Genomic DNA, 26771 nt, shown 5'->3' on the forward strand with positions numbered 1-26771 from the left:
TTGAACAATGGGATACCTTCAAAGATGGTTCGGCTACAGAATAGACACATTCCCACGAGGGAGAAAGGAAGGGCCTCCAAAAAAGAGCTCCTTGGATGACTAAAGATAGAGATGAAAATGAAACACAAAAAGAAGGCATATGACAAATATAATGTTCATAATACAGTAGAGAACCATGCTGAATAGCAGAGATCTATAAAAGAGAATAAGAAGAGTATGAGAATAGATTAACATAAATGGGAACTCAAAAGTCTTTTTAGAAAGCTATAAATAGTAAAAGGGTACTCAAAGGAAGGGTGGGACCGATTAGGGACTAAAAAGGAGATATTTTTGTGGCGTAAGAGGGCATAGCTGAGGTACTAAATGAGTACTTTGCATCTGTCTTCACTAGAGAATAGGATGCTGCCAATGTAACATTAAAGGAAGAGGTAGTAGGGATATTGGATACGATAAAAATAGATAAAGAAGAGTACTTAAACGTTTGGCAGTCCTCACAGTAGAAAAGTCATCCAGTCTGGATGAGATGCATCCTAGGTTACTAAAGGAATTAATGGTTGAAATTGCAGAGGCACTGGCCACTAATGTATTTGCTTCATGGGTTATTTACTTAAGAGTTTATAGCAACACATTGCTATTAACAACTAGTTGGTTTATTAACAAAGGTTTAACAATCAAACTGCACATTACCAGTTCATCCACTAGGCTCACAACTGTATACCTCATCGTGGATAACCTGCACTCAATTGACTGGGGTTTTATTGAGTCTTGTGAACATCACGTGACTGGCTAAGCCACTCACAATGCAACAGCTCTACAAACCTGTGAATATACTCAGATGTGAATACAATACATTTTCCTTCAGCTCCTTTTTCTCCTCCAGCACGTGGTGAGCACCATGGCTGTGACCCCCCCCTACACCTTCCACTCTGAACCCCAGTGGGCCACTGACCCTCCCAATGCCTTCCCCCAACCAAGTCTCGGACCACCTACCATCAAGGGCGCTACTTAGCGCCGAGCCTGCGGCCAACATCTCGCCTTAGGCAACTAGGCCCATATAGCAGTGCCTGGTCTCCAGTCATCTTGGACCCCATTGCCACCGGATCAAGACCTTGCTCAGCTAAGCCCGTGTGGTAGCCGGTGTGCAATGACCACCCCACGTTAAAAGAATTCACACACAGGCATCTTCCACTCCTCTAACATGAAGTTCGGGTCCTGGAACGGGACTGTGGGGTTCTCGTATTAGACTGTTCAGCCACCTGAGGACTCAGTTTAAGAGTGGAAGCAAGTCTTCCTCGATTTCGAGGGACTGCTTATGATGATGATGACATTACACTGCTTCCACTTGTTTTTTTAGAAGCAAGGTATTTATAGAATATTTTGAAAGATTACTCATGATTGCAATTTTACAAATTCGACTGCTGAGTTTGAGTATTTTGTTGTAACTTTTTAGCTTCTTCCGGCTCCGACCTCCATTTCTTTGCAATTGGCTGGCTATGCCCATTTTCTATATTCTTATTTGACTCAGGAGACCGTCTTGGGGAATTTCTGTTTTCAGGGCGTGTAGCCTAGGATTCCTGATCGCTGTCATCCTGTGTCCTCTTGAATTTCCTTGAAACCCTTACATCAGTCCTAGTTTCTTTCTTCCTAAGATCTTGATATTCCCAATATCCTGTCCAGTTGGTTTGCGTTTTCTCATTGATCTTCTCAACTGAAGCCCAATTCTACCTTCCCCTCGGAGGATTTGGGACTTTGTGAGATTGTCCCATACCCGCAGAACAGTCTTCAGTTGGCTGCATCGGTTAATGGGGATATGGACGTTATGACCGTGGATAGGCAATGGCAAACATTTAACGATCACATGGATGAACTTTAACAATTGTACATCCCTGTCTGAAATAAAAATAAAACGGTGAAGGTGGCTCAACCGTGGCTAACAAGGGAAATTAGGGATAGTGTTAAATCAAAGGAAGAGGCATATAAATTGGCCAGAAAAAGCAGCAAAAGCTGAGGACTGGGAGAAATTTAGAATTCAGCAGAGGAGGCCACGGTTGAGTCACCTTCCTTTTTTTATTCTTACGCCACACAGGGATGTACAATTGTTGTAGTTCATCCATGTGATCTTTAAATATCTGCCATTGTCTATCCACCATCAAGCCTTTAATTATCATTCTCCAGTCTATCCTAGCCAATTCACGTCTCATACTGAAGTTTCCTTTCTTTAAGTTCAGGACCCTAGTCTCTGAATTAATTGTGTCACTCCCCTTCTTTATGAAGAATTCTACCATATTATGGTCACTCTTCCCCAAGGTGCCCCGCACGACCAGATTGCTAATTAATCCTCTCGTTACACAACACCCAGTCTGGGATGGCCTGCTCTCTAGTTGGTTCCTCGACATATTGGTCTAGAAACCCATCCCTTATACACTGCAGGAAATCTTCCTCCACAGTATTGCTACCAGTTTGGTTAGCCCAATCAATATGTAGATTAAAGTTACCCATGATAGCTGCTGTACCCTTATTGCACGCGTCCCTAATTTCCTGTTTGATGCCATCCCCAACCTCCCTACCACTGTTTGGTGGTCTGTACACAACTCTCACTAACGTTTTCTGCCCTTTGGTGTTTCGCAGCTCTACCCATATAGATTCCACATCATCCACGCTAATATCCTTCCTTGCTATTATGTTAATCTCTTTAACCAGTAACGCTATCCCACCTCCTTTTCCTTCCTGTCTGTCCTTCCTGAATACCCTAGATGTTGAGTTCTCAGCCTTGATTATTCTGGAGCCATGTCTCCATAATCCCAATTACATCATACCCATTAACAGTTATCTGCGCAGTCAATTCATCCACCTTATTACGAATGCTCCTCGCATTGAGACTTAGAGCCTTCAGGCTTGTTTTTTTAACACTCTTTGTCCTTTTTGAATTATGTTGTAATGTGGCCCTTTTTGACACTTGCCCTTGATTTCTCTGTCCTCAATTCTTGCTTTTCTCCTTCCTACCTTTTGCTTCTGCCCCCTTTTTACTTCCCTCTGTCTCTCTGCATAGATTCCCATCACCCTGTCATATTAGTTTAACCCCTCCCCAACAGCACTAGCAAACACGCCGCCTAGGACATCGGTTCCAGTCCTGCCCAGGTGCAGACCGTCCGGTTTGTACTGGTCCCATCTCCCCCAGAACCGGTTCCAATGTCCCAGGAATTTGAATCCCTCCCCCTTGCACCATTCCTCAAGCCACGTATTCATCTGAGCTATCCTGCAATTCCTACTCTGACTAGCACGTGGCACTGGTAGCAATCCTGAGATTACTACCTTTGAGGTCCTACTTTTTAATTTAACTCCTAGCTCCCTAAAATCAGCTGGTAGGACCTCATCCCCGTTTTTTGCCTATACCGTTGGTACCTATATGTACCATGACAACTGGCTGTTCACCCTCCCCCTCGAGAATGCGCTGCAGCCGCTCCGAGACATCCTTGACCCTTGTACCAGGGACAACATACCATCCTGGAATCTCGTTTGTGGCTGCAAAAACACCTATCTATTCCCCTTGCAGTCGAATCCCCTATCCCTACAGCTCTCTCGCTCTTTTTCCTGCCCTCCTGTGCAGCAGAGCCACCCGTGGTGCCATGGACTTGGCTGCTGCTGCTGCCTTCCCCTGATGAGTCATCTCCCCCAACAGTACCTAAGGTGGTGTATCTGTTTTGGAGGGAGATGACCACAGAGGTCCCCTGCACGACCTTCCTTTCACTGCTCTGCCTGATGGTCACCCATTCCCTATCTGGCTGTGTAACCTTTACCTGCGGTGTGACCAACTCACGAAACGTGCTATTCACAACATCCTCAGCATCACGGATGCTCCAGAGTGAGTCCATGCGCAGCTCCAGTGCCGCAAGGCGGTCTGTCAGGAGCTGCAGTTGGATACACTTGCTGCACATGTAGTTGTCAGGGACACTGGTAGTGAGGACTTGATACCATAGGGCACCTTAGTGTATGAATATAAATCTTTGTGTGTGTTGATTATCAGATACTGCTGACTATCTTTGTCAGTGTTGAATATTGGCATGGGAGAGATCCAGTTTGGTGAAGACTTTGGCTCCTACCAGTTCTGCTTACAGGTCTTGTGATGTCAGTAAATGGTACTGTTCATCATCAACTGCTCACTTCAGGGTAATTTTATAATCCCCACAGAGCCGTATTGTTTTGACTGCCTTCAGAACTACAGCTAAAGGGGTGGCCCAATCACTCCTATCAGTCTTCACTAAAACTCTGTTTTTCTCCAACTTATCAAGTTCTTGCTCAACCTGCCATTTTAATGCATATGGTACCGTCCTTGGTCTACAAAAAATAGGTTTGACATCCAACTTAATCCAAATATGTGCATTGTATCCCGATGCTCTCGTATGAGTCCTCAAACATGTTAGCATATTTCTGTACTACAGATACTACCAATCCAATTGAAGCACTCTTAGCCAATCTTTGCCCATAAGTGTTGGCCGATTTCCGTATTTCACTATTATAATAAATAATAATAATAATAGGTAATCTTGCTTGTTGCCCCTGGTATTGTATTTATCCAAGCATCTGCAGTTTTTCCCCTGAATAGGTTTTCAGCTTCGCTGAGCTTGCTTTTAGTGGTATGCTCCTGAAATTCTTGTAAGGACATCCTGACTCATTGGCCCAGAAATTGCGGTCAGAGGCTTCCTGTGGGTGGATGCCTCTGACCTGAAAAATTTCTACGAAAGTACCTGGTGGTCCCGGAGGAGCGTGGGATTCCTTCTCTTCCCACACTGCGAAGGGCGCTCCCATCCTCCAGATTCCCACACAGAAGTGCACAACCAATCAGGTACAGTATTCCACAGCTTTCTCATTAATAGCAATGAGAACTCCATATCTACCAGTTCTCATTGCTATTTATGAGGGGAAAAAAACACACTAGACACCATAATAAAAAATAAAAAATCCACCTCACATAATTAAAATTAATTGAAATTAAAGTTAATAAATGCCTTAGAGAAAAAAAATAATTCCTGATTTTTAAAAAAGTTTTGTAATTCAGGTTAAAAATAAACTTACCTTAGTGGGCAGTGTGTTTAATAATAAAATGTGTTTTTTAAATTTAATTAAATTATATTTTTGTATATTTTAAAACTCTTACGCCTGCTTTTATCGGGTGCAAGAGGTTTGAGGACATTTGCTGGACAAGATATGGGTAAATCCCGCAACCTTGCCCTTGCTCCAGATATGCGTTGGTCCAGCTTGACAGATCGGAAAAGCCGGTTTTCAGCGCTGAAAACCGGCTTTTGCGATGCCTTCCTGGGTCCGTAGACACTCTATACGGACCCGAGGAGGCCGGGATTTCCAGGCCAGTATTGAGCAATCAGCCGCTGATATTGTCCTATTAATCCATCGATTATTAATCAGTACGAACGTTCTGAAATCATGACGTAAGGAATGTATTGCCTTGCCCCTTCACTGCATATACACCAAATGTAAGATTTCTAAATTCCTGGCATTAAATTGACAGTGAGATTGATTCTTTTAAAACAATTCGGAACAGTTTATTAAAACACACACACATGCATATTTATCAGCAGTCGTCGGCTATCCTACGGACCTTACTTAGTTACAATAATGATTTATAAAAAGGTATACATCACTTTCCTCTGGTTGGCTGGCTGAACACACGGCTTGCTGTTTCGGCTGGTCTTCAGCAGGAGTTCTGCCGTGTGCTCAGGAGAGATAGAGCAGTCTGTGCTTAGGTTTTTATGTCCCTTAAGTCCATTGTTCCTCCGAAAGCCTCATGATTGGACCTTGGTTCCAAGGCAGTTCCTTATTGGCTCTCCTCACTCATGTGTCTGCTGGACTGGCCCAGCCATCCCTTAAGTTAATGGCTTTCCAATTAATACAATACACAAACACCACGCTGGAGGTCTGTAAGCTTCCATTTTGAATCTTTCAAAACTGTCTTTTCGTATAGTCTACACTTTCAACATAACTGCTACTACTGCCGGTAATGGGTGAATTTCCTTCATTTTTTTTCTGCCATCTCCATGGAGGTGGCTATCTTGCAAGCTCTCTCAAAACAGAGATCATCCATACCTCACAATTTTGACTGGATGCATTCATCCATTAGTCCACATACAAATTTATCTCTAAGAGTCCTTTTTAGGAATCCTCCAAAATTGCAGTGTAGAGACAATTTTCTTATGACAATGTATTCACTGATGGTTTCATCAGGCCTTTGTCTTCTCATTGCAAACTTATAGCTCTCCGCTATTTCTAAAGGCTGTGGATCAAAATGATATTCCAATATCTGCAGTATGTCTCAGAATGAAGCATACTTTCTCGAGTTTAACAAATTCACTAAGATATTATAATTCTCTGCTCCAATCATGACTGACAAAATAGCTTTCATCTTCTCCTGAACTGCTTGATTCCTTAATTATGAATCTGCCACACCTGCTGAGACTTCATGGACATAATTAGCTATAAAAAACATTTGCAATCTTTGCAGAATCTAAGCGATCCCTTATTCTTGTCAAAAGCTCCCAAATTACTGACACAACTCGTTGTCACATCCATCTTCCTCGTTTAATAGCCGTTAATCACTTTCAATAATATTGAATTGCTTTTCAATTACTCTAAATGGCTTTCCACAAGCTCTTTTTGTCAGTTCAACACTGTTCACTACTCACAAAAAAAAAGGTACTGCCAGACTCGCGTTCTGGAATTACGCTGCCAGTGTATCTTCTTGCTGTGCTCCACTTGCATTTGCCTTCTCATTAAAGGAAATTCCACCAAATTTCTTCACGAAGAAACTCTCTTCTCATCGCCATTTTGTAATGTATTTGCTTCATGGGTTCTTTGTTTAAGAATTCATAGCAACACATTGCTATTAAGAACTCGTTGGTTTAACAATCAAACTACACATTACCAGTTCATCCACTAGGCTCACAACTGCATACCTCATCGTGGATGACCTAGATTCAATTGACTGGGATTTTATTGAGTCTTGTGACCATCACGTGGCTGGCTAAGCCACTCACAACGCAACAGCTCTACAACTATTTTAAACCATACAATTAACCAAGTACCCTCCCTTGTTAAAGGAGCACAACAACTAGAAAACCTAAAAAATCAAATTAAAATTTGGTTGCAGGGGGTGATGTTGCACTCCAGACCCTCCGGTGCCCAACTGTCGTGGAAGGCCATGAGCGTACTGGCAGGCACCGCATGTTCCATCTCCAGGGACACCCTGGCGCGAATGTAGCCGCGTAAGAGAGGCAGGCAGTCGGGCTGAACGACCCCCTCGACTTCCCGCTGCCTGGACCTGTTCATGGCCACCTTGGCCAGGCCCACGAGGAGGCCCTCCGACCTGCCCGCTCCCCTCCGCACAGGGTGACCAATGATCAGGAGTGTGGGGCTGAAGTGCAGCCAGAATTTGAGGAGCAGCCCCTTCAAATATTGGAAGAGGGGCTGCAACCTCACACATTCAATAAAAACATGGACGCCCCAACAAATTACAATTATTTTGGTAAAACTATAATTCAAATGCTCCCTTATAAAAGGGGCACTAAAACCGACAAATTAAACAAATTAAACTTTTGACAGTAAACAAATCAGATTAAAATTTGGTTACCGGGGTGATGATGCACTCCAATCCCGCCGGTGTCCACCTCTCGCGGCCAACTGCTCTACAACTCTTTTGTGTGGGAACAAAATAAACGTTAGATCAAGTGCCCCCCGATCTGGGGGACACTCCAGACACTTAACTGCCCCTTTTTTTAATAAATGTTTTTCTTTGCAACAGCTCCACAACTCTTTTGGGGGAGACAAAATAAACATTAAACCGAGTGCCCCCCGATCTGGGGAACACTCCAGACACTTTTAACTGCCCATTTAAAAAAAAATGTTTTTTTTATTTTTTTTGTGAGTTTTTTTGTGATTTTTTTTGGGGGGCATTAAAACCATATATTTTACAAGTGCCCCCTATAAAAGGGGAGGGGGACACTAAAAATCCGGCAATTAAAGCAAATTAAACTTTAAAACATATCAAATCAAATTAAAATTTGGTTGCCGGGGGTGATGATGCACTCCAGTCCCTCTGATGCCCACCTGTCGCGGCCAACTGCTCTACAAAGCTGTGAGCATACTCACAGGTGCATACATTACAGCCACAATCTTCCTTAGATGTGGGTGTTGTGTCAGAGGACTGGAGGATTGCAAATATTACACCACTATTTAAACAAGGGAAGAGAGATAAACCCGGCAACTACAGGCCTGTCAGCAAAACGTGGGTGATGGGGAAACTTTTAGAGAAAATAATCTGAGACAAAATTAATAGGCATTTGGAAAAGTATGGGCTAATAAATGAAAATCAGCACAGATTTGTTAAAGGCAAATCGTGTTTGACTAACTTTATTGAGTTCTTTGATGTAGTAGTAGAGAGGATTGATGAGGATAGTCATCATCATAGGCAGTCCCTTGAGTCGGGGATGACTTGCTGCCACGCCAAAAAGTTCACAGGTGTTTCAATGAAGGACCTAATATTCCAGATCCTGAACTAAATCTTGAAGAGTGGAAGATGCCTGTGTGTGGATTTTTTTAACGTGTGGTGGCTGTGCGGTTGATGTGTATATGGACTTTCAAAAGGGGTTTGACAATGTACCACATAATAGACTTGTTAACAAAATTAAAGCCCATGGGATTTAAGGGACAGTGGCAGCGTGGTACGAAATTGACTAAAGGACAGAAAGCAGAGAATAATAGTGTACAGTTTTTCAGATTTCAGGCAAGTATAGTGGAGTTCCCCAGGAGTCGGCATTAGAACCACTGCTCTTTAATGATATGTTTTAATGACCTAGATTTGGGTATACAGGGCATAATTTCAAAGTTTGCAGATGACGCAAAATTCAGAAATGTACTGAACAATGAAAGAAAAGAAAGACTTGCATTTATATAGCACCTTTCACAACCACCAGACGTCCCAAAGCGCTTTATAGCCAATGAAGTGCTTTTTGAGGTGTAGTCACTGATGTAATGAAGGAAACGCAGCAGCCAATTTGCACACAGCAAGCTCCCACAAGCAGCAATGTGATAATGACCAGTTAATCTGTTTTAGATGTTGATTGAGGGTTAAAGATTGGCTAGGACACTGGGGATAAATCCCCTGCTCTTCTTTGAAATCATGCCAGAATATCTTTTGGGTCCACCTTAGAGAGCAGACTCAGTTTAACATCTCATCTAAAACACGGCATCTCCAATAGTGCAGCACTCCCTTAGTACTGCACTGGAGTGTCAGCCTAGAATTTTGTACACAAGTTTATGGAATGGAACGTGAACCCAGCACCTTCTTACTCAGAGGGAAGAATGCTACCAACTGAGCCACAACTGACAGTGAGGAAGATAGTAACAGATTTCAGGAGGACATAGACAGGTGAAATTGGTAGCCACATGGCAGGTGAAATTTAACGCAGAGAAGTGTGAATTGATACATTTTGGTAGGAAGAATGAGAAAAGGCAATATGAACTAAGTGGTTCAAATCATAGAATGGTTGCAGCATGGCAGGAAGCCATTTGGCCTGTTAAGCCCATGCCGGCTCTCTGCACGGGCACTTCAGCTAGTCCCACTCCCCCGCCCTGCAAATCTTTTTCTTCAGGTACTTATCCAGTTCCCTTTTGAAAGCCACGATTGAATCTGCCTCCATCACCCTTTCAGGTAGTGCATTCCAGATCATAACCACTTGCTGCGTAAAAACGTTTTTGCTCATGTTGCCTTTGGTTCTTCTGCCATTGGCCTTAAATCTGTGACCTCTGGTTCTTGACCCTTCTACCAGTGGGAACAGTTTCTCTACTCTGTCTAGACCCCTCAGGATTTTGAACACCTCTATCAGACCTTCTCTCAATCTTCTCTGCTCTAAGGAGAACAACCCCAGCCTCTCCAGCCTATTCACGTAACTGAAATCCCTCATCCCTGGAACCGTTCTTGTAAATCTTTTCTGCACCCTCTCCTTAAAATGTGGTGCACAGAATTGGACGCAATACTCCAGTTGAGGCCGAATTCGTGTTTTATAAATGTTCATCATAACTTCCTTGCTTTTGTACACTATGCCTCTATTTATGAAGTTCAGGATCCCGTATGCTTTTTTAACCGTTTTCTCAAGCTTCCCTGCCACCTTCAATGATTTGTGCACATATACCTCAGATCTCTCTGTTCCTGCACCCTCTTTAGAATTGTACCCTTTAGTTTCTATTGCCTCCCCTCGTTCTTCTGACCAAAATGTATCACTTTGCACTTTTCTGTTAAATTTCATCTGTCACATGTCCGCCCATTCCACCAGCCTGTCTATGTCCACTTGAAGTCTATCACTATCTTCCTCACTGTTCACTGTACTTCAAAATTTTGTGCCATCTGCAGATTTTGAAATTGAACTCCGTACACAAAAGTCCAAGTCATTAATATATATCAAGAAAAGCAGTGGTCCTTATACCGACCCCGGGGAACACCTTTCTCCAGTCCAAAAAATGATCGTTCACCACTACTCTCTGTTTCCTGTCACTGAGCCAACTTTGTATCTATGCTGCCACTGTCCCTTTTATTCCATGGGCTTCAACTTTGCTGGCAAGTCTATTATGTGGCACTTTATCAAATGCCTTTTGGAAGTCCATGTACACCACATCAACCACATTGCCTTCATCAACCCTCTCTGTTACCGAATCAAAAAACTCAATCAAGTTAGTTAATCACGATTTACCTTTGACAAATCTGTGCTGGCTGCCCTTAATTAATCCACACTTGTCCAAGTGACAATCTTTTCCTCGATTATCATTTGTAAAAGCTTCCCCACTACCGAGGTTAAACTGAATGGTCTCTAATTGCTGGGTTTATCCTTACAGCCTATTTTGATTAAGGGTGCAACATTTGTAATTCTCCAGTCCTCTGGCACCACCCCTATATCGAAGGAGAATTGGAAGATTATGGCCAGTACCTCTGCAATTTCCTCCCTCAGCATCCTAGGATGCATCCCATCTGGTCCTGGTGACTTATCTACTTTAAGTACAGCCAGCCTTTCTGGTATCTCCTCTTTATTCATTTTTATCCTATACAGTATCTCAACTACCTCCTTTTTCACTACGACTCTGGCAGCATTTTCTACCTTGGTAAAGACAGATGCAAAGTACTCATTTAGTACCTCTGCCATACCCTCTGCCTCCATGCGTAGGTCTCCTTTTTGATTCCTAATCAGCTCCACCCCTCTTACTACCCATTTATTATTTATATGCCTATAGAAGACTTTGTATTCCCTTTCATGTTAGCTGCCAGTCTATTCTCATACTCTCTTTGCCTTTCTCCTTTTTCCCTCTCTGAACTGTTTATATTCTCACTTGTATTCTCAACCTAACATCTGTCATACATCTCTTTTTCTGCTTTATTTTACTCTCTATTTCTTTCGTCATCCAGAGAGCTCTGGCTCTGGTTGGCCCTACCTTTCCCTCTCGTGGGATTGTACCTTGACTGTACCGAAACCATCTCCTCTTTCAAGACACAGACCATTGTTCGATTATAGTCTTGCCTGCCAATCTTTGATTCCAATTTACCTGGGCCAGATTCATTCTCAACCCACTGAAATTGGCCCTCTTCCGATTAAGTATTTATACTCTAGATTGCTCCTTATCCTTTTCCATAGCTAATCTAAACCTATGATCACTGTTCCATAAATGTTCCCCTACTAACACTGGCTCCACTTGACCCACCTTGTTTCCCAGATCCAGCAATGCCTCCTTCTTCGTTGGGCTGGATTCATACCGATCAAAAAAGTTCTCCTGAACACACTTCAGAAATTCTTCCCCCTCTCTGCCCTTTACACTATTACTATCCCAGTCCATATTACGATAATTGAAGTCGCCCATTTTCATGACTCTATAGTTCTTCCATCTCTCTGTAATTTCCCTGCAAATTTGCTCCTCTATATCCTTCCATAGGATATTAGTTGATGGCCTTTAGTATACATCCAGTAGTGTAATGGCACCTCTATTGCTTCTTAACTCTAACCAAATAGATTTGGTCCTTGACCCCTCCAGGACATCCTTTCCCTACAGCACTGTAACATTCTCCTTAACCAATACTGCCACTCTTTCCTTCCCTATCTTTTCTACACATCTTATATCCAGGAATATTTAGTACCAAATCCTGCCCTTTTTTGAGCCAGGTCTCCTTTACTACCATGACATCATATTCCCATGTGGTTATTTATGCCTGCAGCTCACCAACCTTATTTACCATGCTTTACCATGTGCCTTTACACACATGCACTGTAAACCTATCTGAGATCTTCTTGTATTCTCTCTTAGTCTGACCCCGCCTAATACCGTACTGTTTCTTACTCTAGTGCTATCTGTCTCTCCTAATCCTTTGAGCACCTTGTTTCTCCTTTCTAATGCTATATCCTGGTGCCCAACCCTCTGCCAAATTAGTTTAAACCCTCCCCAACAGCACTGACACGCCCCCACGGCCTCCACAGCAAGGATATTGGTCCCGGCTCTGTTGAGGTGCAACCTGTTTAGTTGTACACCAGAACCAGTCCCAATGTCCCAGGAATCTAAACCTCTCTCTGCTGCACCATCTCTCCAGTCACATCTTCATCTGCTCTATTCACCTATTTCTATACTCATTAGCTCGAGGCACTGGGAGTAATCCAGAAATGACAACCTCTGAGGTCCTGCTTTTTAATCTCTTTCCTAGCTCCCTAAAATCTACCTGCAGGACCTCATTCCTCTTTCTACCTATGTTGTCAATACTGATATGGACCACAACCTCTGGCTGTTCACCTTCCCCCCTCAGAATGTCCTACAGCCGCTCAGTGACATCCTTGACCCTGGTACCAGGGAGGCAATATACCGTCCTGGATTCACATCTGTGTCTGCAGAAATTCCTGTCTGTTCCCCTAACTATTGAATCTTCTATCACTATTGCTTTACCGATCTTCCTCCTCCCCACTAGTGATGCCATGGACTTGGCTCTGGCTATACGCCCCGGAGGAACCATTGCTTTCACCCGTATTCTTACTGAATTCTAGTTAGAGAGTGAGATGCACTCGGGGAACTCTTGCACCACCTGCCTGGTCCTCCTTGTCTGGCGGTCACGCATTCCCTCTCTACCTGCATACTCTTATGCTGCGGGATGACCACCTCCTGAAACATGCTATCCATGTAGCGCTCAGCCTCATGACGCCAGCTGTTGCTCAAGCTCTGAAACTCGGAGCTCGACCTCCTCCAGTTGATGACATTTCCTGCACATGTGGTTGTCCAGGACAAGCGTAGTGTCCTCGAGTTCCACATGGCACAAGATGTACACTCCACGGGACTGAGGTGCCCTTTATTAACAGAGGCATAGAGTACAAGAAGTTATGCTATACCTTTATGAAACACTGGTTAGGCTTCAGCAGGAGTATTGTGTTCAATTCTGGGCACCACACTTTCAGAAAGATGTCAAGACCTTGAGAGGGTGCAGAAGAGATTTACTAGAATGGTATTAGGGATGAGGGACTTCAGTTATTTGGAACGACTGGAGAAGCTGGGGTTGTTCTACTTAGAACAGAGATGGTTAAGAACAGATTTGATCGAGATACTCAGAATCATAGAAATTTACGGCACAGAGGGAGGTAATTCGACCCATTGTGTCTATGTCGGCCGAAAAAGAGCTATTCAGCCCGATCCCACTTTCCAGCTCTTGATCCGTAGCCTTGTAGGTTACGGCACTTCAAGTGCATATCCAAGTACTTTTTAAATGTGATGAGCATTTCTGCCTCTACCACCCTTTCAAGCAGTGAGTTCCAGACCCCCACCGCCCTCTGGGTTAAAAACGTTCTCCTCAATTCCCCTCTAATCCTTCTCCCAATTATTTTAAAGCTATGACCCCTGGTTATTGACCTCTCTGCGAGCGGAAATAGGTCCTTCCTCTCCATTCTACCATGGACTGGTTTTGATAGAGTAAATAAGAAGAAACTGTTTCAAGTGGCGGAAGAGTCAGTAACCAGAGGACACAGATTTATGGTGATTGGCAAAAGAACCAAAGGCAAGATGTTGAAACGTGGGTATGGTACGCAGCGAGTTGTTATGATCTGGAATGCACTGCCTGAAAGGATGGCGGAAACAGATTTCATAGTAACTTTCAAAAGGGAATTGGATAAATACTTGATTGGAAGAAAGCTACAGGATTATGGGGAAAGAGCAGGACTGTGGGACTAATCGATAGCACTACCAACGAGCTGGTACGGGCACAATGGCCCAAATGGCCTCCTGTGATGTAGCATTCTATGAAGACAAATGGCACTCAATGAGCCACAAAACAGATTTACTGAAGGTAATGGCCGTAAACAGATGCAGAGAAGCTGAAACCATAAAAGTACCATTTCCCTTAGTGAACTGAAGTAAAACCCTGCATATGGACAAGTGCCTCTAGATTGGCATAATGAGATGCACATTCCCTGAGGAGATGGAGCATTTAACCCTGTGATTATATTAGTTTTTTCAGTTAGATCATTCAGCGATTTGAGTGATTTTAGGAAGTCTTATATTGCATTTAGTAACTTCAGTTTTCTAATTAGAGAAATTGACACCTTTTGTTCTGGAAATCAAGTGCTAAAAATGTATTCTGTAAACTACATAATGTGAATACATGAGAGTTAAACAGTGTGGTGAAGTGGAGCAATTGAATGTATAAAGGCTGTGAATTTAATATCTTTCTCTGGTAGTAAATTTTTGCATGCAGCTTTAACTGTCAGTAGCAAATACTCCTTACAACTTGAACCAAAATGATAAAGAGGATGGTAATAAAGGCTGACGGTTTAGATTGTGAAATATCTGCTGTGAATTGTACTGTGAGCAAAGCTTTATAATTTGTTGTATCTTGAGTGTCAACCTGGAGACATTTACTTGTTAGTACTGATGGGAGGGGATGCAATTCCTACACAGCTAGCAGCATATTTTGTCACATTTTTCAATATTGTTAATCTGTTTGAGTACAGTTGCGAAAATGGTAATTTTAATCATTTTCACCCCTTTGTCTCTTCTCAAAACACACCGACTTATGCTACCGTATGCGCTGCTGTGTGCACTATGTTGTTACACTACCCAGGTGCCCATTCTTCAGGAGCCTAGGTAGTATCAGCAGGTGTCAGCTATAGTTAATTGGTGGCACTCTTGCCTCTGAGTGAGAAGGTTGTGGGTTCAAGTCCCACTCCAGAGACTTGAGTGCATAATCTAGGCTGACACTTCAGTGCAGTGCTGAAGGAGCGTTGAACTGCTAGAGGTTCCATCTGTCGGACAAGACGTTAAACCGTCTCAAGTAGACGTAAAGAACATCAGAACATAAGAAATAGGAGCAGCAGTAGACCATTTGGCCCTTCGAGCCTGCTCCGCCATTCAATAAGATCATGGCTGATCTGCTCTTAGCCTCAACTCCACTTTCCTGCCCACTCCCTATGAGTTCAAATTTCCCCAGGTGTTGCCGTTTTTTGGAGTAAGTAGCTTTTTTTAGGGTAACATAAAAATCGCAAATTTCCCCATTTAACTTGCTCCAATGTAAGTTAGTTCGTTAGGTTTTTTTCTAGTTTAGTTTAGTCTCTCTAAAAGGGGGTGGGAAAAGCCACTTAGCCCTCTTCTGGGCATAGAATCAAATTTGGCCAACTGAAAGTTACTCCTAACTAACTTAGGCCAGTGTATGTGGCCACTTATGTAGGTACAGAAAAACCTTACCTACATTTAAGAATTCAACGCATGTAGCCAGAGATTGGGGTGGGGGGGAGGTGAGTTCGAGGATTCTAAAGCATTAAAAGACCTTCACAACATCAGGAACAACACCTTCAGCACAACAGCTGCACAACATCATCAAAAATAAAAGAAAGATAAATCAGCTACTGAAAATAGAGCAGTCCTGCCTTGCCGACTGCAGAACGCACCGGCTAGCCCTCCCGCCAGGGCTAGGGGCGGCAGGCACACATGACTGTAGGGGTGAGGGAGTTTTACTTTTTACAGTTGTCTTTAAATGTTGTGTGGTCCTAATGGAAAATGATTCAGTTTTAATGCAAAATATATTTTATTGGATATTTTACAGTGCACTTCAACGACAACAACAACAGCAACAGCAGCAAAGAAAGGCTGCACCCATCCCTCACCCACATCTCGGGGAAAGTGCACTTCCTCAGAGGGTGGGTGGGGTTGGGGGCCCGGCTTGGGTTTGACCGGTGGCTGGTGCGTGGATTGAAGTGGGAGTGGCATTTGAGTATCCTGCCTTTGTGCCCTTATTGCAGAAGCTAGCTCCCTCATGGCATCTGCCATCGTTTGCACACCCTCTGAAATGCCCGCCCTCAGTTCCCGTCTCAGTGCTGAGATTTCATCCGACAGTGTTGCTACCTCATCACGCACCTCACTGACGGCCGCCACGAGTGATCTTTTGAGGTCATTGGTCTCCTCAGCCAATGACAGAACATGATTAACCTCTCCTGAGGGCTGCATCTCAGGAGAGACTGGTCGGCTTCTCCTTCCCCTCACCATCGGTCTGCCTAGTGGCAACCCTCCTGGGATGGTGCATGCATTTCACCACCGCCACTGGGACCCACGATCTCGGAGGGTGTGAACCCATGGAAATTCGCCGAGGAACTCATGGAGATTTCTGGCAGTGTGATGTCGACTGATCCATATCGCGGTCAGCATTCTCCCGTGAACACATTTCCATGGGCTCCTCCTCCCCCCACCCGCCTTGGTCTGGAGCGCACACATCTGGATCTTCTGGTGGATCTTCAGGATGTTGAGGAGTGTCTTCTTCTGCAAAATACAACAGAACAGTCAAATGGTTACCAGCACAGGAGGGGGCAGGATGGGTGGCATAAGTAGTCTGACGTGTAGCAGGCCAGTCAGCAGGTTGATTTGAAGGGTGATTATGCATTTTAATGATTCACCCCTACCCTCGCGTGTGGGTCCAGCTTGTGCAGAGCTGATTCTTTTTTTGCCAGTGCCACTCAGCAAGGCAGCAAGCCTCTGTTCCAGGGGTGACAATTGGTGCAGATTTGGCAGACCTCCTCCTGTTCGAAGTCTTTCCCTTTTGTTGTGGGCCAATTTCTTCTGCAAAGATGAAAATATTAATTTTCACATGGTGCGCTTCTGATGCGTAGGACACATACAGATGGTCACATTTTAAATTGCAATTCAATTTAAAGATGAAGATATTACTTACACTCACTGCTTGACCAACGTCCTGCCATTTCTTCTTGCACTGGCTTCCAGATCTTGCGGTATTCACCCCTGCGGAGTATTCTTCTGCAACTAGGTTCCATCTTCTTCTCATTTCCTTGGGTGAAACTTTTGACGGACCACTCTTGCTGATATCCGGCTCCAGCCATTTCTCCTCAATTAGTAATTATTTTCTCCACTTCCTCATGGAGGAAATTCTTTGTTCTTGTTGCACGCTCTTGTGCCATTCGTGTATCGGACTTACACTCAGGTAATGTTCAAAAATCACACTTCTCACCTTTCTTCCACCAATCCAGCAGTCCTTTCCACTCTATCAGCCACACAAAAATCACTATTTAGACCGTACCTTTATATATGGTCCATTACCAATGATACTTAGGATGCTCTCCCTTTAATTGGCCGATTGCCAAGCTTCCTGCCCCACTGCGCATGCGCGCACACTGAAACGCGCATATGCTCAAACGGACATGTGTTCCCTGCCGACACTCCACAAGACGCTGGGCCCAAGCCCCGCCCCCTGCCGGCTACAGTTGCAGTTTTCCAATCCGCCGTGACCGTTTCAGAATTTCGGGAATTTTGGAAGATTACAACCAGTGCATCCACTATCTCTGCAACCACGTCTTTTATGACCCTAAAATGCAGGCCTTGAGGTTCAGGGGACTTGTCCACCTTTAGTCCCATTAGTTTGCCTCATACTTTTTCTCGTAATCGGGATTGTTTTACGTTTCTCGCTCCCTATTGTCCCTTGATTATCTATTATTATTGGGATGCTTTTAGTGCCTTCTACCGTGAAGACCGATACAAAATATTTGTTCAAAGTCTGCCATTTCCCTGTTTCCCATTATTAATTCCCCAGTCTCATCCTCTAAGGGATCAATGTTTACTTTAGCTACTTTCTTTTTATATATCTGTAGAAGCTCTTACTGTTTGTTTTTATATTTCTTGCTAGCTTACTCTCATAATCTATCTTCTCCCTCAAGTCCCACTCCAGGGACTTGAGCAAAAAAAAATCTAGGCTGACACTCCAGTGCAGTGCTGAGGGAGTACTGCACTGTTGGAGGTGCCGTCTTTCTGATGAGACATTAAACCGAGGCCCCGTCTGCTCTCTCAAGTAGACGTAAAAGATCCCATGGCACTATTTTGAAGAAGAGTAGGGGAGTTATCCCCAGTATCCTGACCAGTATTTGCCCTTCAATCAGCATAACAAAAAAAAATTATCTGCTCATTATAACATTGCTGTTTATGGGAGCTTGCTTCTGTGCAAATTGGCTGCCGTGTTTCCTACATTACAACAGTGATTACACTCCAAAAGTACTTCATTGGCTATAAAGCGCTTTGAGACGTCCGGCGGTCGTGAAAGACGTTATATAAATCCAAGTCTTTTATTAAATTTTTAGTCATCCTTTGCTGGTTTCTAAACATTTCCCAATCCTCTGGCCTACCACTAATCTTCGCAACATTGTATGCCTTTTCTTTCAATTTGATACCATCCTTAACTTCCTTAGTTAGCCATAGATGGTTCATCCTTCTTGTAGAGTCTTTTTTTCTCGCTGGAAAATATCTCCTTAAATGTTTGCCACTGCTTATCTACCATTTTACTCTTTAATCTATTTTCCCAGTCCACTTAGCCAACTCTGTCTTCATACCTTTGTAATTGTCTTTATTTACGTTTAGGACTCTAGTTTCAGACCCAAGTTTCTCACACTCAAACCGAATTTGAAATTCTAACATGCTATGATCACTCTTCCCTAGAGGATCCTTTACTTTGCGATCATTAATTAATCCTATCTCATTACACATTATCAGATCTAAAATAGCCTGCTCCCTGGATGGTTCCACAACGCATTCTAAGAAACCATCCTGAAAACATTCTATGAACGTCCTCAAGGCTACCTTTGCCAATTTGATTTGTCCAATCTATATGAAAATTAAAATCAGCCATGATTATTGCAGTACCTTTCTTACAAGTCCCTATTATTTCTTGCTTTATACTCTGTCCCACAGTGTATCTTCAGTTAGAGGGCCTATAGACTACTCTCACCAGTGACTTATTTCCGTTATTATTTCTTATCTCCATCCAAACTGATTCCACATCTTGATCTTCTGAGCCAATATAATTTCTCATTACTGCACTACTGCACATCCTTTATTAACAGAGCTACCCCACCTCCTTTTCCTTTCTGTCTCTCCTTCTGAAATGTCAAATACCTCTGAATATTCAGTTTCCAAGTCTTGGTCACATTGCAACCATGTCTCTTTAACAACTATCAGGTCATACCTATTTATTTCTATTTGTAACGTCAACTTATCTATCTTGTTATGAATGCTGCGTGCATTCAGATAAAGAACCTTTAATTTTGCCTTTTTACCATTTTTCTCTATTTGCTGGTGAACTCTTATGTTTATATGCTCTGTCCCTTCCTGTCACACTCTAGTTATCATTACCCTGCACTATCGCTACCCTGCACTATTGCCTTCTCCTTTCTCTTAAGTTTTTTTAATTTCTCCTCACTCGAACCCTCCCCCCACTATTTAGTTTAAAACCCTATCTACAGCCCTAGTTATTCGATTTGTCAGGACACTGGTCCCAGCCTGATTCAAGTGAAGCCCGTCCCAACAGAACAGCTCCCTCTTTCCCGGTACTGGTGCCAGTGTCCCCTGAATTGAAACCCATTTCTCCCACACCAATCTTTGAGCCATGCAATCATCTCTCTGATGTTATTGACCCTATGCTAATTTGCTCGTGGCTCAGGTAGTAATCCAGAGATTATTACCTTTGTGGTTCTACTTTTTAATTTTGCCCCTAGCTGCTCATACTCCCTCAGCAGAATCTATTTCTTAGTCCTACCTATGTCGTTGGTACCTACGTGGACCACGAGAACTGGATCTTTCCCCTCCCACTCCAAGTTCCTCTCCAGCACCAAGATCCAATTGCAATATTCAAAGAAGAGCAGGGAAGTTCACCCAGTGTCCTGGCCAATATTTATCTCTCAACCAGCATCACTAAAACAGATTATCTGGTCATTATCACATTGCTGTTAAGGGACTTTGCTGTGTGTAAATTAGCTGCTGAGTTTCCAACATTACAAAAGTACTTCATTCACTGTATAAAAGCAAGTCTTTTTACTTTCACAAAAGCAAAATACTGCAGATACTGGAAATCTGAAATTAAAACAGAAAATGCTGGAAATACTCAGCAGGTCAGGCAGCATCTGTGTAGAAAGAAACGGAATTCTCGTTTTAGGTCGATGACCTTACATCAGTTCTCACCTTACCTATTATATATGGTGTGACCTATTTGTTCTGCTGTTTGCATTGTTGTCACAATGTCATCAAGACCATTCAGTAAAGTAACATAGATTTCCTCTTTCCTTTTTTTTTTAAATTAAAAGTAGATACTGATGTGGATATTCAATGGTCTTCTCACTAGGATTATATTTTGTCAATCTTTTTGCAGGTCTGTCTAGATTCTTCTACGATGGAAGCTGTTTGCGGAAGGATGCCATTGCTTCAAGTATTCGAGAGATTGAAAAGATACTGCAGTGGTTTGAGAAGCAAAATAAGCTCTGTTTCTATGCAAGCTCTTTACTGTTTGTTTATGAGGGGTCGCCTCAGCTGACAGCGATGGGTGACGGAGATGCGCCCCACAAACCAGCAGCACCAAAGGGAATAAGGCGAACTGGAGAAGTAGTGGAATACAACAATAATGTACACGTTACCGAGAATGGAATGGTGGAGGCCTCTGTTGGTCAAAGCCTCTCCAATATGTACGCACTTCACAGGAAGGGGTGTTTCAGGGCACATCAAAGCGTGGTCCCACTACAGCTGAAGAATGCAGAGCAAGACCACAGCATATGCAAATGCTTAACTCTCATTTCACCCGGACAGCCAAATGGGAATGAAATAAAGCAATTGGAGAAAGATTTGATACATACATCCAGCGTGCTTCAGGAGCCTCCAGAGGTTGATGTAAGAATGATAGACTTTGCACATGTGTTCCCTAGCAACACAAAAGACGAGGAGTACATTTATGGACTGAAACATTTAATCAGTGTGCTACAAAATATGCTGGATGATTAATTTTTTTATTTTTGGGAGGTGGGTGGGGGAGTTTGGGAGCAAGAAAATAAATGAGGAGCAATTATATTGATTTCTGCACAAGTTCTGATGCATCATTTTGTGTTTATAATGTGATTCCAGGTGTATTGTATGTGCTTTTCATTGTACAGTACTTCTGGTGATTGATTTGATGTTTATAATAGCTCAGGAAAATTTACCAACTCATCATTGACAGCCGCTGAAACAGTTCCAAAAACCTACAGAGGGCAGCTCAAGCCTAGCAACTACTGACAAGGAAATTTATGAGCTCCCACTGTTTGTAACTTCAATGATGGTAATTGGTTTTTCAGATATGTAACCAACTGCCTGCCAATCCTAGGCATGGAACTTGTGCCTACGGACTAATTCTATCTTCAGTGAAGACCAGGTTAGTCAGACTTAAGATTGTTTTGGGGATGTCGCTGCAACTTTTCTGGAGACATGTATTTTATTAGTCTTTTTTACAATTGAATTACTGCAATTCATATAAAATGTTTGGTCCTTTCTATGTATAATAGATATTGTCAATTGCCTCTTTGTTTTGACACATTCAGCTAGGATCCCTGGAGAATTTCAGTCTTTGCAGTGGTTTGTTAATTTATGAATGTAATTGAAAGCTAATGCATAATATCACTATCAAGTCACCTGGACCTTCACTGACTAAGATTTTCTGCAGGATAGAGCAACATATGCATGTTATGTATACATTTTTAAAAACATTTTTTCCTTCAGTCTTTATGCCTACTGGGTTCTACAGAAGCTGAGGCGAGAGAGGACGAGGCAAAATACTTTTTGGTGCAGTCCATCCATTTGCTGGCCTTTGGAGCTCAACTTGCACCTCTAAATGAAAAGCTGCACAAGATTTTCATCAAAGTTTTAAATGTCTTCTCTCCTAACGCTGGGTTCCTTTCAAAATGAGCGCACTTTGACTTGTTCACATGTCTCGTTTGCTCATCTATGCTAAGTGATATATCCTGTGAATAACTTCCAAAGTTAACATTTGAACACCCAGTTGAACATATTATTGATTTGATTTTCTCTCATTGTCATCTGGCCTGCTGTGTGTTTGGATCTCCCTTTATAAAGCTGGCATGCTAGGAATATTGGTTGTGTTGGGCCGACCATATGTCTAAGAACATTTCAGTAAGTGAACACTAACTTCTCAGATCAACAACTAACGGTGTCTTAGCCTTCACGATTAAAATATTAAGAGAACAAGCAACTGCACTTGCACAGTCTGTTTATGACTGACTTGTGACGCCAGTAAGATAGCCTTCGTCCTTACAAATTGTGTAACTTGCATCAATTTTCATTATTTGCATTTGTATGGTGGGAACTTCGCAACAAGTTTTTAACCACACAAAAAAATGGCGAAATTCTTGGCACTAGTCAAGATGTGTATTGGAAAATAACATGCAAGCACCAAAAAGCAAACCTTTTTTGCAGTTCTTAAAAATGCACTAGATTTCAGAATATTGGGTTCCTTTCATTTACAATTTACATTTGCACAGATCTATGTACTTTCGATATTTTGATAGCTTTTTAAATGATTTTCACATCGCTATCACTTAATTTTGTGACCTGAAGTGTGGCAGAGCAGTAATATGTAGTACAAGTGAATAATGCATGTGAAGATTATGTTAGTCATTTAAATGTATTTAACTGTGCATTTTCTAAAAGAAAGTTATTTCTGAAATATTTTTTAATTGTAAATTATGCTTTTTTGTATGTTTGTTAACAGAGGTTTACATAATGCAGCTGTACATTCCTCATAGATCTGCTACATATTATATCCCTCAGTACTACTGACTATTCGTGCAGACTTCAAAAAATGATTTGACAGTTTGCCTGTTTTGGTCCTTGAAGAACGTGGATGATTTGGACTCGATTATTTTCTACCTAGTGTCGGAACAAGGTGCTTGCATATCAGAGCTATATCCTCCTCTGTGCATCTACATGCATCCCAAGGGGAGGGATGGAAAGGCTTGATTTATTTTTAAGCATCATTTCATCAGTCTATTACCTAATCAGTTGGAGTCTAAGAAATGATGCTGCTAAATTAACATTTGACATTGGGAATATCAGCAAGCTTTAGTTTGCACATTACTTTTTGTTACTTGTCCGTTTCACTTAATTTCAGCTGCACCAATTTTATATTGATTTCTCCCCCAAGACCCCTAAATTGTGCTGGCCACAGCATACTACATAACCTAATAGTTTGACAGTTCCCTTTATAAGACTGGGCCCTATTTGTACAATGCTAACCAATCCGTTTACCATGGTGTAGTCTGGAGGCGGACCTTTTACTGGTTGTAAGCTCGACCAGGGCTTGGCGCGTTGTGGAGGCATCACCTCTTTGAATAGATTCTTTGGGGGAATGCGGTACAGGCCTGGGCAATTTTTTAAAACCGTTTTAAAACACCTTCCACTTCTATTTAAAAGGAGATCAAATTCACTAATTTAGTTGCCTCAAGGTTTTTAAATTTGATAATTGTGTTGGCCACGACTTACTGCATAACCTAATCATTTGACAGTTCCATTTATAATCATTGAAAACTCAGTGTTGGTTCCGAGTGAATTTACAGCTGTTTGTGTTACTGAGGAAATGGCTGGCTGAAGGGATGATTGACTTAGCCTGTGTCAGCTGGTGGAGTTGGACATTCTGTTATACTGTTTCATCTTTCTGAATATATTCCTTTCATTTGAGGATTTCAAATCTTGCTTTTTATCATCCTTTAATAGGTCTATTATACAAGTAATATCACTGTACTTCTTCATGTTGTGCTGATCAAGCTCACACGTTCAATGCAAATTTAGGTAACATAGGAAATGTGCATTCAAGTGCCAGTAAACCGTCACAGTCACTAACTTGGATTAGATTGTTTGTTTTCATCCCTTACAATTTGTGCTATAAATTTTGATGTAACCATATATACAATGCAACCTCAAAATTATTTTTATAAAATGTCCTCACAAGCCATTCCACCAAACAACTGCTAGGATTTTGCTTCTCTGCTGCACGTGGAATATATATTTTAGATGAATGAAGGCTCTGTATCCATATTTGTTTTTGATTCTTTCAAAAATATTGTTGAAGATTTTAAAATCTAATAGTATTCTGTGGCTCCTCGTTAAGATTTCATTACAGTTCTACATTTGTTAGCAAGCAGACCTGAAAACATTTAGGTATTCTTTCACATAATAAACTTGTTAGCATCTGTGAGTCCATTGAACTGCCTTTTTGTCCCCAGGTCAAAAGCATGGGTGAATACAGTAGAATCCTCTTGATGGGAACTGTTCTGTGGTCAGAAAAGCATCTATTTATCAGACTATTCTCCTTTTGCAATTGTTGTGAAAGGCATTGGAATAAGTTTGTATTTGAGCAGTTTAGGTCACAACATGCCCATCAGTGGGCTTCTACTGTACCAGAAATTCTGCATTTGACACAATGTCTCGTGTACATACCTTCAATTGATGAAAACGCAGAAAGGTTTTGCATCACAATACCAAGTGTAACCTGCATTCACAAGACTCAGCCCCTTACAATGGTCTGTGAGGCTTTCTTTCCGATTCATAGAGAAAAAGATAGTAGTGATCAGAATGGGATTATTCAGAATTATTTGAAGCTGCAGAGCTTTTGAGAAATTACAATTATGAAATATTTGTTTTGTAAAAGGATAATATATGCTGGTATGTAAATTTGACCTTTTAAAAATGCTTTGTATAGAAAGGTGAATACTTTTAATGGAGTGTATGTATATATAAAATATATGGCATATTTTGACTGGCTAAATTACAGAAGACTTTAATTAAAGTATTGCTCAGATTCATATTTAAAATTACTTAACATTTCTTGCCTTTTACGTTGAAGAGACTAACCTAAAATTATCAATAAGCCACATTTTCACAGACTTAATCTTGATTAAATTAGTTGCCGTTCGATACAGATTGTACTGCTTCATGTAAATGGCGAGCATACCTTTTCTTTTGTTTTTCTAAATCAATACCGAATTCAAACTTGATTTTTTTCCACAGTGGTGGGTTTTACACTGATTGAAACTGCGTTCACTTTTCATTATACTGAAAGAGGAGAGAACTGAGGTGAAGATAGGTCGCCTCTTGCATCAGCACACACTTGTCGTTTGTGGTGAAGCATGGCATCAAATGGCATGCACCAGACCTCAATCTAATTTCAGCTTGACTTGTTGCAAAGGGAAGCTTGCTGCAATGTACTTGAGAGCGAACTGTGAAACGAGGTTGTTCATTTAATTTGCTTTGATTCAAATTAACACCGACTCCAGCGTTCAGTGTGCAGCTTTGGTGGGATCTGTGGGATCGGAAGCCAAGTTGTGAGAGGCTTCATTTCTCCCCCGCAGTCCCAATTAAGTGAGGAATTTATTTCCACATGAAGGGAACATAATTTTCTTTAATTTTACAGTGAGTTTTTTAATGTTGACCTAGCGAGACTGGGCATTAAATTTGAATACAGATCATCTACCCATCATTCCTTGTTAGTTGGATCAGCTTTTGCATAAGTTTCAAACTATTTTTAAAATATTGCACATCAAATTTGGTACAAGTTAATGCAAAATTCATCAGTCACCTTTACAGTTAATTTAGAAAAGTGCTTGTATTCTGGCTGAACTCATGGAAAAACTATGACTTGCTTTTAACAGGAGCATTTTGAAAATGTGTTCCCTCAATTTTAGATAATAAAGTACAATTTTAACTGCAGCCTAGATGGGCCAACAAGTGGGAAATAATGCCCCCTTTGTTAGTGAGCGTGCACACAGACACTTTAGTATTATGGGAAATAATGCTGGAATTAGTATGAAAGTATCAGAAAAGCAGCAAATGCACATTCATATACTGTGGTTATTTATAATCGATTATACATAATGTATCTCAGTATGGTCTGACTAATCTATCTTCTAATATATAATGAATTGTTATCTTTGTTTTGATTGTGATGAATTATATGCATAACTTGTTTTGCTACATATGGAATGCAGGGGTAATTGCTGATATGTAATGGGTGCTACTTGTTTTACAGAGGAATCAAAAGTACTAACTGATGAAGATTGCTTACTTTTGTAATTTAATATGATGAAAAGATATTTAGATAAATCACATAGCTGTATATTTGGCAAAAAATGGAATTACTAATAAATTTTCTGTAAACAACGCACCTTGAGTTTGTCATCTCTTGCATGCAAGAGTTTTTGATGCAATTAGAATGGAAGAGCTAGTTGAAGAGAATTGTCACATATTCTTGATACAGATCTGATCTTCACTGCTCATCAGTTTGCATGGCTTTATGTTACACCAGGCAATGTCTTTGCCCACGATAACTAGAAGTTAACTGGAATTCCCTCGCTAAATCTCTCTTTCCTCCTTTAAGATGCTCCTTAAAACCTGCCTCT

At 41.7% G+C, this 26771-nt stretch overlaps 1 protein-coding gene across 1 annotated transcript in view; it reads left to right on the forward strand.

Annotated features, from left to right (window-relative positions):
- Positions 1–26500, forward strand: part of ipmkb (inositol polyphosphate multikinase b) — a 136388-nt gene extending 109888 nt beyond the window's left edge. The window contains exon 6 of the mRNA XM_070874075.1: positions 20708–26500. Coding sequence (XP_070730176.1) covers positions 20708–21330 — 623 coding nt within the window. The 3' untranslated portion in view covers positions 21331–26500. The remainder of the gene's footprint in view (positions 1–20707) is intronic.
- The last annotated feature ends 271 nt before the right edge of the window (positions 26501–26771 follow it).

Source organism: Pristiophorus japonicus, chromosome 3, assembly GCF_044704955.1.
Source record: "Pristiophorus japonicus isolate sPriJap1 chromosome 3, sPriJap1.hap1, whole genome shotgun sequence".
Classification (NCBI taxonomy): Eukaryota; Metazoa; Chordata; class Chondrichthyes; family Pristiophoridae; genus Pristiophorus; species Pristiophorus japonicus.